Below are 12,360 nucleotides of genomic sequence, written 5' to 3' on the forward strand. Positions count from 1 at the left end.
CTCCCCGTGGTCCGCCGTTCCCCTTCTCCCCCTCCGGCCCTGAGGGGAGAACGCCGCCCTCTGCCCCCGCAGTGCCCGGCGCCGGTGAGGCCGGCCTGCCCCTTCCCTTCTCGGTTCGTCGTTGCTCTCCCGCCGAGGAGGCGGTTAGGGTTTCCGGTGCCCTCAGTGCTGCTCCCGGTCCCCCTTCGCCGCGGCGTGTGGGCGGCCCGCCTGCCTGGCAGCCTGCGAGGCGCTTGAAGACGACGGGTACACTTCTGGTAAAATAAGAGCCGATGAGGTGACTGATAACAAAAGCTGTGGATGCAGGTGGCCGCAAAACCTCTGGAGGAGCTTTTGTTTCAAAATAGCTTTGTAGCGAAACACTTCATATCAACTCTGTCCATGTCGGATGACTTCGAACTTGCATAGTAGGACTTACCTACAGTAGCCAGGTGCTTGGTGTATTTAATCTTGTGGTGTTCACGGTGGCTTTTATTTTCTTAGTACTTGGAACCTTTGAGGTTAGAAATAGGTGTGAAGGCTAGACCTATAGGTAGGTTAGTTAGACATAATTTTGTAGAATGTACTGTAATAAAACTGCCTCAAGCCAGTGTTTGAGTTACTCCTTTGCCTACAGCGTCCAGGTAGGAGGTGGTTTGGTGAGCTCTGCGTGTCCTTCACAGAAGGCTCTTGTGGCTTGAGCATTGTTGTAGGGGCATGTTAGACTGTGGCATACAGCTAGTACATAGCCATGATTTTTAAACAAGTGTGGACATGAGCATTCAGTTTCGTGCTATAACAGGAGTTGAACCATTGTCTATGTGAAAAGTGTAAGTGGCCTCCTTCCAGTCTTGTGCTCAAAAGAGAATAATTCCCTATGTGTGTCTTTGTTTTTAGTGGGAATTGCTTAGCCTTTGGTACTGGAATGGCCTGTTTGTATGTGTGTATGTGAATCTTCAGCACAGTGGGGTCACAAACTTAGATGATGATTAGTAAGGGAAGAGAGTGGTCCCCAAAATATAACAAAATGTACTGTGAAGTTATCAAAGGACCATGGTCTTCTAATTCTGGTAGGGCAGTAGCATGTAATAATTGGCTTGTCACTGTTTCAAGTGTCCGCAGCTGTGTGCTTATTGTGGAAAATGCCATTTCACACTATATTTCCAGCTTTTGCTGCAGTCTTGCTTCCCCGCAGACTAGTAGGTGTGTTTAACTTCAAAACCACATCCCTTTTTGTAGTGTCTGAGAGATCATATGAGAGAGATACTGAAATGGTAGGCACATTGTTATCTGAATAAGGGCTGTGATAGTTGTGGGCTTGGTTGATTTTTTGGTTTGTTTGTTTAGCATCTTCCCATGAACACAAATTAACCTTCAAGAAGAGCAAGGAAGTGTGTTTAAGTTACATTCAGGATGCCATGCTACAAAAGCAGTGGAAAAGGGCTGCAGAGTTTCTGACCTTCTATATTGAGTCACTAGAGAAAGACTTTTCTACAGAATACATGGGTCCATCGGAGGTAAGCCAGTGTCCCTTATCAGAATTCTTTTGCAGTTGAAAAAACACTTGCAAGAAGCATCTGTAATACTTCAGGACCAACATTTGTCTTAAAAAATCAAGCCTATGATTAGTTAATTTTTTATTTAAAAAAGTATCAGAGGTTAAGACCTGAAAAGTTGAGCAACTTCCATAAACTAAACTTCTTTCTAAAAAAAAAGACATTGAAGCTTCCAAAAACAAATAAGCAACTATTCAGGTGCTGATGTAGAAACTCTTGGATGGCAGGCTGCAGAAAGTACACCAGACCTCATCACTGGTAGTGCTCAAGGCAGTATGCTGTCCAATTACTCACCGAAAGTCTGCCTCTGCACAGGCATGCCTCTGCTGTGGGTTTAACCAATCTTGCTGGAGCTTGAATTCTGCTGATATCTCACTTTCAGGGGTGCTGAGAATCTGCAGTGCTGTCTGATGTTTTTCCTCACAGGGTGCTCAGTGCCCCTGAAAAGTTCTCTGGGCTCACAGGTTGTTTTTGTGGGGTTTTGTTGGTGTAGTCTTCTAAACACAGGAAATGTGTTTGCCACTGGCATGCCATCAGTCAGAATCTGTTTGAAAGTTAGCGGCTTATTTAGGTCTTTACCTGCTCCTCCAGTACTTACAAAACTCCTTGCAGGTACTAAGATAGAAGCAGGAGGAAAGGGATCAGAGTTGTTAAATAAATGAAGTAGAACGCTTGAATATGGCTAGCCTGCTGGAATATTTGGTTACATTGTGTAGGCAGACCTTGAAAACAAGTGCATGTAGATGGGAAGCTACATCTAACTGGATAATCTTTATTACTATAGTTCAAAGAATTATGTATACCTTGTGTCTCAGTGGTAACATATCAAAGGAAAACATAAGTTTTCAGTAACTTTGAAACATCCTGTTTTCAGTAACAGGAGGTGAAACCTTCTGACAAATGCAGTTTTCGTAAGCTTTGCTGGAGTGCTGCATTTATAATGAGCGATTGTGAAGCACCCACTGAATGATTGTAAAAATCCTACTAGATGAATATGTAAGTAAATATAGCAATAGATGACACTTAGTATTAATTTTCTATTTGCAATTCAAATGTATGTTTTATCTGTTACAGTAACTACAAGTTTGATAAGACTGTTCCCATTTTTTGTACTAATTATTTTTGAATCTCTTTCTCCCCATTAATAGATGATTTGGAGAATAGGAACCGAAATTCTGTGCCATCATTCCCATAGCAGCATGAAAGAGTTCAACTCTTTCATAGAACAGATGAAAACTTTAGGAGTAAAAAGGTATTTGAAGGTGAGTGTACTTAATGCAGTCTTGATGACTTTTCTACATGTTTACCTGAACACTTACTTGAGTATTAGTTTCTGAATCTCTCTTGAAGTGTATTACTTCAAGTAAGTAAAAAAAGTCAAGTAGTGTTGATTCCTTCAAGTAGTGTCAAAAAAGATAGTACATCCGAGTTACCAATTGCATGATAATTTAAGGGTTATTCTATACCTAACCATATCTCATTTGTCTATGTATTTGATCAGATGTGTATCGTCAGTCCTTAGAAGTGCCTAGATCCTTTAGTTTTTTAGCTTGAAAGAGTTAAATTCTTTTTCATGCATGCCTCAGCAACATCTGATTACATGTTAATACCTTCCAAGTTTTGTTTCCAGTCCTTAGTTTGGCCACTGTGCTCCTGACTAAACAGTTACACTTGAATTTTGCCATTATTATCTGCTCACTTCTTGAGTAGCTAATCTATATAAAACGGTGGACCCCTGTGTCACCCAGCTGTAGCTTTTTTTTCCCCTGTGGTGGCTTATTCTTGTTTTGGTTTCCTTGACTGTTTCTCACTTGTAATGATGTTTCTGTCTTTCATTCTGTTGTATTTGGTCAAGGCCTTCAATGGAAGCTCTATATAAGAGTTTACTAGAGCTAACCAAAGGTTTGGACTTTTACCCAGTGCCTAAGCAGTGTGATAGGGTGGTAGGACATCCCTCTTTCAGGTGTTCTGCAGTTGGGTAGTCAAATGAAAAATCAGCAAATGTAACCCAAGTGGATTTCCTCAGGTCATTTCTGGATCTTCTTAAATAGGTACAGCACTTGTTAATGACAAGCAGGTTTTTGAGACAACTGCTTTCTGCTGCCTTGATAAGTACTGCTGAGAGTCTACTGCCTGGTGTGTGACTTTCTGCCCCGCAGGTGTCAAAAGCTTCAGCCCTTTCCCTTCCCAGGGATACATCTTTGTATATCAGATACGCTTTTGATTACTAATGTTTCTCCAGCATCTTCAGACAGAAAAAATTTCATAGGTTCTTGGCTCATCTCCCTGCCCTCATTGACACTTGTATTCTCCCATTCTTGTGTTTTTCTTCAAAATTCCGTGTAAAGATACTGTTTGGATAAAAGGATATGTGTAAAGTGCTCTTCCAATTAAAATACTTTTACTTACCCTGTTTGCAATGTTTTATATGCATGTCAGTAATGAGTGTCTTCTTTCCCTGCAAATCTGTGTAGAACTTTGCTGCATTGCTGAGATTCTCTCTGTTTATGATGTGAAATGCTGTGGTATGGACTGTTTGAATTGCAGGTTTGTTTAGAGCATGCCTTTCATCTCCTTTGTAATGGACTAATAGATGAAGCTTACCAAAACCTATCCCTGGCAGAAAGCTGGAGGTTTGGAGAGCAAACAGCCATTCAGGATAAAGAAATGAAACTGATTCAGGCTTACAGGGGACTGTTGGACTACTATAGCTGGTCTAAGCAGAAGACCATCCTGTTAGAGCATGGTAAGTCCTAGTGTTGTTTTTGTATTGAGCTGTAAACTTCAACTTGCTTGCTTGTGCAGACACCATGGTTTGCAATGACAGCTTTTCCATGTGGGCTGCTCTTCTGCCTTTATCTGCATATGAAGACAGCAAAGGGAAATACTTGACTTCAAAATTTGATGGTATGGATGGTACATAATTCTATATCAGTAATGATGGTGATGCCAAAATAGGCACACTGACCTGCATTTTTCTGAAGTGTCCTAAAATGCTATTCTGAAACTTTTTTCCCCCCAAATCACATTTCTTATATACAGCCAGCATCACCTAAAATAATGATCAAAGGAATGTATTCACTTATAGCAGTGGTTTAATAGGTGCATAAGCGCTTGACAGCTGCTAGAATTTTGAGTGCTAGCAAAAGCCCCTAAAACTTGTGTTTGAATTTCAGTTTCTTTAAAAATATGTAAGTTGCTACTTGTGTGTGGCGTCTAATTCTGCATATACCTGCTGGCTGTGCATTATCAGTTACCTTGGATCTCTACTTGTTTCTGTGAAAATTAAGTATTGAATTTGATTTATGGACCTTGTGCTGGTAGCATCTTGACTTGGAATACTACCTGTTGTGCCTTGTGAGTTGAAATTGGTAATAAATTTGAATGAAGAGCAGTGAAAATTTCTTGTTTCAATACTGAGGAAACTGAGGCATCTTTTCTTATTAGCAGAGCTAACTTTGTGGCATTCTTTCATGTTTTGATAGGTCAGGATGGATTTGAAGACTTGTCTGTTGAACAGGAAATGCACAGTTGCTTTCGGAAGGCAGCAGTGAACTTAAGGGAGATTATTAAAATACCTGGAGTCTGGGATCTCTTTGTGAAATGCTATGTGGATGTAAGGGCATGTTTTACAGATATCTTCCTTTTGTGTTTCCCTGTCCAATTTTCATGAAGATCTCTGTCTGCAGCTTTTTTATACGTGCGTGGGTGACAACAAAGTATTTTAAAAGCAACACATCTGTACGTGTATCTCACTGGCTTTGATTTAGAGCACAGTTTACTTCTGGTAGAACTGCAGAGCCTGCACAGAGTATAAAAAGGACTTTATCTGTGCATTGCCAAGAAAAAGAAATAGACAAACAGCTTGCATATTTTGTTTTCATGGTGCTAGTACAGAAATTGGAGCACAGCTGCTTTGTTTAAATTCCTGAAAGCAAGTTCTCTCATTTTGGCAGAGCAGTGTTTTTCGGGATACACTAAATGGTAAAGACACCAAACATGCAGTCCCTCTGTGGCTGTTTTTTTTGTGTGTTTTTTTAAATATCTGCTTAGAATTTGTAATTAAGAAATAAAGTTAATCTTAAAATCTCTTTGAAATTATTTACTTTTTGTAAATGCTGATGAGCTCTGACTTGTCTAAGCAGATCTTACGAAATTTTGCTTGGTGCTGACAGCTGCCAAGTTTTCTCACTGAGTTCTCTCTTTATAGATGTGGCAGGCTACTTCAATGTCTCTTTCCAGTGAGCAAGTGCTGGTAATTCCTTGATAATTAAATAAGTGTTAAAGGGATTTTCTCCTGTAGTGGCTTCTATGTGTGAATTTTTGTCTATCTGTGATAAGAGAGTAGCCAGTAAAATGAAAATACACTAGTCTTAATCTTATCTAATACGCTGCATTCTTAGATACAGACTATGCTATTGGATAGTTCTATGGCAGCCCAAAATTAGTTGTGAGAGTTTGATTTTGAATACGTGGCAAACTAATGACAGACTTAACTTCTCTTAGTTGTTGGAGTTCTATGGAGACCATAACGAAGCCCGCCAAGTATTAAATGAATATGCCTACAACTCAAAGTTTCCTGCTAATCCAAATGCTCATGTTTACCTCTATCAGTTCCTCAAGAGACATGGTGAATCAAAGAAATCACTCATATCTGCACTGAAGGTATATATTATATAGTAGATACAGTCTGTGGTCATTTGTGTTGAATGGTGGTCTTAAATTTGGTTCAGTTGAACTCCTGTTACATTGCTTACTCTATTGTATTCTTTGTGGAGAGCAGAGGGTTAGAGGAAAGTTAGTGGGAGGGATGCTAGTGGGTGAGGCAAACAGTATCCTTCACTGTCTTTGAATTCAAGTCTTTGTTTTGCCTTTAACTGATACATTGTATAACTTCTTTAAGTCAGTAAACAAGCTCAGAGAACATGTTTTCATGGTTCCAGAAATCTGTACCAGCAGTCTTGTACATAACATGTGTTGACTTCTTTTACAGTTTGATCTTTACAATATTGAAGAAATTATTAGATGCTTGCTCTTTCACATATTGATCCTGTCTAGAAATTAGTTTCTCTGCTTGTTTTCAACGAGCTGTGCATTTAAGTTAAAATAGAAGTTAATTTCTACTGGCTGTTGGCAGACAGGGCCTTGCTGTGTTAAACTTTTGTATAGTTGCTTTTAAATTCCTGCTTTCCTTGCCCTTGCTCATTGATCTTGGTAGCTTCTTGCAAACACTGTTTTGCAATTTGTTTTGCCACTTGATGGCACTAATGTGCTTTTGTTAGGGCAGATGTTTTAAAACAGCTTCATAAAGTTTAGACTTTTAAACTGTAGTATATATGTATAAAATTCCATCTTCTCAGTGCTTTTTAGCAGTGGCTCTGTACACTAGTCTATTACAAGATAGTGACAAATCAAAGAACTGGTCTGATAGGTCCAGAAACCATGCTCCAATGCACAGAGCAGTAGACAGGGGAGCTAGAACTGGCTTAGGAAGAAAATGATGTTGCCTTGTAAAAAGGGGACACTGGATATGGATTTGGGCTGCTCCTTGAGAATGTTGTATTTGTCACATGCAGGTTTTTTTAGCAGCCATCAAGGTATTTCATCCATTGTGTCAGAGTAGTGTCACAGATGTGCAAAATGGACTTGGATATTCGTTCTTTATATCGAGGTGCTAAGGTACTGAAGTACTTAATTTTCCTAAAACACCCAAAACTCTGAAGCCTGTGCTTCTCTTGATCAGGTAGAAGTCTTCAAAAGTTTTCACATTAAAATAATGTATCTGGGTTATTTGTTTTGCTTTTATTTTTTTTCAGATCTTGCATGATATTGTTCCTTCTCATGAACTAATGATAGATTTTAATATGATGCTTCAAAAATCAAGTAAGTCTTTAAATATCTTTGCTCTTTTCCTTTGTGTTAATCTAGAATAATATTCTGAAATTATTCTGCAGCATTCTTGCTGCTTCTTGAAGTAGTTGTTTGTTAAAGAAAAAAAACCCAATCCCAAATTTCCGATCATAGGAACCTTTAAGTTGGATGTGTGAGCAGGCATTTACAAACTTCTGTAAAACAAGTGCCTTTCTCGTTTTAAAGGCTGGTCAAAGCAAACTGTTGTAAGGCACAACCAGGATCTTAAAATTTTTAAGTACCCTACTCTGATGCCAGGGTCTCTATTCCCTTTTTGGGATCTCTGATTTATTTTTTCTTTCTCTTCTGGAGGAATTGAGATGGATCTATGCCTTAGTTCATTGTTATTGATCAAAGAACAAAATCTTCCTCTTCTTCAAGGGAGTTTTATCTTCAAGCTGGTAGAAAAGTCTTCCAATCTGGAGACTGTTTTTCCATTCTGATCAAATGCATTCCAAGCAATTGTCTTCTTGCAACCTGGTATGTTCCAGCAAGTCAGCAGATTGGTGAAATGTCCTTGAATCAAGATTGTTCTCTCTTCTGCTTTTCCTCTTCAGGAGGGGAAAAAACAACCTCCTGGCTGAAACCTCCCTTTTTCTGTTCATGTGTGACATGTTTGCTAACTCTTTGTAGCTATTGAGGACAATCTGATTTTTTTAAGAAATTTATACTGACAAACATAACTTTTCCCGCATTTACCTGCTGTGATAGGTCAAGTGTTGTTTTAAGAACTCTGCTGCTACAGAACTGCTGATGTGAAAAGTCTGGTTTATTCATATTGGTCCCAGATTTGATTTGGGGTTTTTTTTGGACCCCAGGATTTGAAGTGTTCCAGAGGCACTGTGTTCCCATCCCATGGGAAGAACACATTGAACAGCAGTGCCCATTGGAAGCACTGATTAGTGAGCTTTGGAAACAGCAACTATTGTATGCAAGGCAGTGTGGGATAAGTGAGCAGTCCTGTGCGTGCCTCTTGAGTCAGCAGTTTGTGAGCAGGATGGGAGTAGGGACAGAGTGTCTCTGGTATTGAGTTGTGCTCTAGAGCCAGGAACTATTCCTTAACTTTATCTCTTGGAAGAGGCAGAAGGCAATGGGGGAAACCCTCAGTAATAGGGAAAGTAATGGCATTTGGGAAGGCAGGGTGGAGAACTGTATTTCACTTGTTGCTTACTAATGAGTTCAGCCTGATCTAAGTAGTTCATTAATCAGCCTAACCTTTTTCTAGAGAAAAGAAAAAAACGTCGTCTGGGGCTAGAAGTTATTTTTGCAGCCTTGGATTATGCTGGCTGGAAGGAAAATGTGAAAGCATGGAGCTGTTTGGCAAGACAGGTGAAACAAATTGTAAAGTGAGTATCTCTGATACAATGTGCTAAAAACAAATGTGTCAAGTCTCCACCTTTGGGCAATAGACAAAGTGACACTGTGTAGCCTTTGTCTTCAGTGCTAGTGAACGGCTAGTCGTCTGGCCTACCCCGAGTTCTGTGGCAGTGCTTGGCTGCAGTGTGCTTTCATTGGGAGAAATTATTGAGGGGAATTCCAAATTTCCAGTATTATCATCACCTGAAAAAAGTTGTTGCGTTTTTTTTACCAGGTTATGTGCTTAAGCAGAAAGTGTTATTCAGATGTTTGGGTAGCATTTGCTGCCTATCACTAATCTCCGTCTTTTGGGACACGCACACACAAGTTGTTGCATCTTCTGCTTTGTTACTATGTGTACATTATTTGAAGCTAGTTTGAGAATTGCTGGACTGCAATAGGGGCATGACTGGTACTGTACAGACTGGTGCGTGGTGTGATGGCGGTAGCTGTTACAGAACGCAGCCAGTGTATTCTTAAAAGCTGAGCCAACATGCCTGGGGGTTGATGTGTCCTTGCCAACACTGAACAGACATGGCCTCTGATTTCAGAAGGAGCCATCTCAGGCAATCTGTGCCCAGAAGGCCTCTAATGTCTAGACTTTATTTTACCCAAAAGGGTGTTGTGTTTTTTAAGCCCTATATATTTACAATAAATTAGTGTAGTACTTAATTTGACCCCTTTTGCTGTTTTATTGCCACCTCCACCTATACAGCATCTGCTGTTAAGGTCCCCAAGCTAGTGCATTAAAGCTAAGAGTGGTGTTGCATAGAGTTAGTAAAAATGGTATGATACTCTAATTTTGCCTGCATTTTTGTATTTGAAGACACAACTTCAGAGTATCTTGAAATATACTGGGCATCTTGGTTGTCTTATGGGAATATCACTTCCCTGTTGTAGGTAGTTTCTACTTCTGAAATGCTTGGTTTGAGGTCTTTATTGCATAACAGTTATTGGGATAAGTTAGTCTTTTAGTATGCGTAGAGTAACACAAACATTTTCTAAAAACAAACCAACCCCTTCATACTACTAATTTGTTGTTAAATTTGAAGAAACTTTCTTATTAGTATTGACAAACTGGCACACAAGTCAAAGGCTTGCCTCATTTCACACCATAATCTGTTATGGCCAAGTCTAAATAAGACTGCTAAAGTTCACCTTCTGCCTCACTAGTGTCGGATTAAAAAAAAAAAGGTTATTTCTGTTTAGACTAGTGCTTCAGTCTGCAGTGAAGGTCAGTGTGTCTAGGCTAGCAATTTATGAGACTTGTAGCAAGCTGATTATAAAATTCAGTGCCTCCTAATCATCTTTTCGTCACGATTTAAGCTTTTCTGTAACTTGTTTTACTTTTTTCCAGCTCTGAGAAGCATCTTGACTGGATCAAGCAAGAGTGGAACTCCAGAAAGGACTGGTGGCCAGCCTTCCATTTTAGCCGTTACTTGGCAAAAAGGAATTGGCAGGACAATGAAAGCCTTTCATGTGAAAAAGCTCTGGTGGCTGGAATCTTACTGGGAAAAGGTAATACTAAATGTTCTTTCCTTTTCACTACATGGAACAGAAATAATGTCTAGTTCTAGCCCTAATGAGACAGGATGCAGCTGATCTCCCTGGAAGAAATGCAGTTTCTTTCTTCTAGGAAAGATTGTTGTCTTTGAAGCTGAATATGAGAAAAAAGTGTTTAAATTGGTTTGATATTTGACAGCGAGGCGTATTTTGCATAACTTGTCTTATCCTGTTTTAGAGTTCTGTTTTATCTGGCCTTGTTGAGCAGTCAAAATACTATTTATCTTGTTGTTTAATCTTCAAACCACAATTTCAAAAATGCACAACATGCTTCTGAGTGAATATTATGAGGACTCTGGAGAGTTTGCTTGCTGGATGCCAGTCTAGGCAGTGTCTCAGCAAATACTGGATATCAGCTGGCCCTTAAGGACCATGGGGGTGTTGTAATGTAGGAAATAGGAGGAGGGGGTGTCTTGATGAAAACCATCAGTGGTTTGGTAAGAAGGTGAAGATCATGACCTCTTCAGTAGCATTCTTTGAAATGCTGCCAAAACCAAGTGGAGTATCAGGCCAAGAAGCTGTTGCTAAATTGAGAATGAGAGTATGGTGTGGAGACTGTGGCTCATATACTAGTTTGGACTTTTGGTTGATAGGCAACTTGTTGACTGTCAGCTTTTCTATAACTATGTTTTGGACTTCATAAAACAATTTCTCATATTGGAAGTCTTTTTTTGCTTTCAGTAATATGTTATCAGATGTCTCCCAGCTTTTAGTTCCAGATGGCTAATAAAATTGTTCCAGCTCTGATTTTCTTTAATGAAGTTTTTGTGCTTAGTGTTGTCAACATGAGCCTTTATTTTCCTTATCCAACACAATAAGTTAATATATGAAATCAATGCTGCTTTACACTCTTGAAATTTTACTTTCTAATCTATTTGAAAAGTAAAAACAAAAGAAAAAATATTTTGCAAGACACAGCGTACAGTTATATACATGTAGAATGTTTTATGGGTCAAATGAGGAAAGATTATTTAATGCTGCAGTTATGTCTCTAATGTGCATGTCTTGGATTATTTTATTACCTTTCATTACTGAAAACTTTCTTAGGTGTTTGCATGTTACTTAAACAGTGAAAGCATTTTGTATTTGCTTGTATCATGGTGTAACTTACAGTGCTTTTTCTTTTTTTTTTTGCTTAGATTGCAAGTACTTTAAATATGTATCACACCAAGGCTGCAAAGCTCGAGTGAAAAGGTTTCGGATACTGAAGAAATTTGTGAATAAGCACAATCCTGCCTACCTGAGAATATCTGGTCTTTCAGATTCCTCTGTACAACCTTGATTAGAAGGTGCCCTTAAGGTTCTTGCTGTATTTTTTCCTCTCTGTGAAACCGACTTTTGTATTGTAAAACTTCTAGGCAGACCCTATTGACTCACTACTAGACTTTTTATATATTTCTGTAAAAATGCTTGGTTTATATTTCTTTTATAATAAAATTAATATAAATCAACTGATAAGGTTGAGGAATTTCTTTAATATGAGTCCCATATTCCTGTGTGAAATGCAAACAGCATTGATTTCAAATACATCTTGAAAAATATTTAGTAGTATGGTGTGGAATTTCTGTACCAATAGTATTGTAGGGTTGATCCTACTTATGTTTAGATGCATGGATGGTGATTTAAATGACTGCTGGAATGTAGTTCAAAATCCATTCAGGACTAGCAGTAGCATTCATAATAGGTGTAGTGTCTTAACCTAGGAACAGTACATAATGTAGTGTGAAAATGCATTCTCAACCTGTAAAGGTTACATAGCTTGCTGCTTATAACTGATCATTTCCTGAAGTATATGGAAAATGGAGAGGCACGTATCACATTTTTTGCATTGTATATTGAGAAGAATTACAGGTTGTGAAGATCTAGTGCAGCTTGTTCAAATAGATGACGCACTTCAACATATCCAAAGGCAGTTTTCCCACATCATACTTATGGGTTGTGTGTCCAGTTCAGGGATTGTTTTCACATCATTGGTAGTAGAGAGTGAAAGGTTGCT

At 39.0% G+C, this 12,360-nt stretch overlaps 1 protein-coding gene across 1 annotated transcript; it reads left to right on the plus strand.

The window, feature by feature from the left end:
* Window positions 1-1,332: 1,332 nt before the first annotated feature.
* Window positions 1,333-11,815, plus strand: TAF1A (TATA box binding protein (TBP)-associated factor, RNA polymerase I, A, 48kDa). The gene is made up of 9 exons (XM_009587647.1): window positions 1,333-1,496; window positions 2,684-2,797; window positions 4,083-4,281; window positions 5,021-5,151; window positions 6,042-6,200; window positions 7,352-7,418; window positions 8,671-8,791; window positions 10,159-10,319; window positions 11,504-11,815. The coding sequence occupies exons 1-9, from the start codon at window positions 1,398-1,400 to the stop codon at window positions 11,644-11,646; spliced, it is 1,194 nt and encodes a 397-aa protein (XP_009585942.1). The 5' UTR covers window positions 1,333-1,397; the 3' UTR covers window positions 11,647-11,815.
* Window positions 11,816-12,360: the final 545 nt, after the last annotated feature.

The sequence above is a fragment of the Fulmarus glacialis genome, unplaced genomic scaffold (assembly GCF_000690835.1).
Source record: "Fulmarus glacialis isolate BGI_N327 unplaced genomic scaffold, ASM69083v1 scaffold35971, whole genome shotgun sequence".
Taxonomy (NCBI): domain Eukaryota; kingdom Metazoa; phylum Chordata; class Aves; order Procellariiformes; family Procellariidae; genus Fulmarus; species Fulmarus glacialis.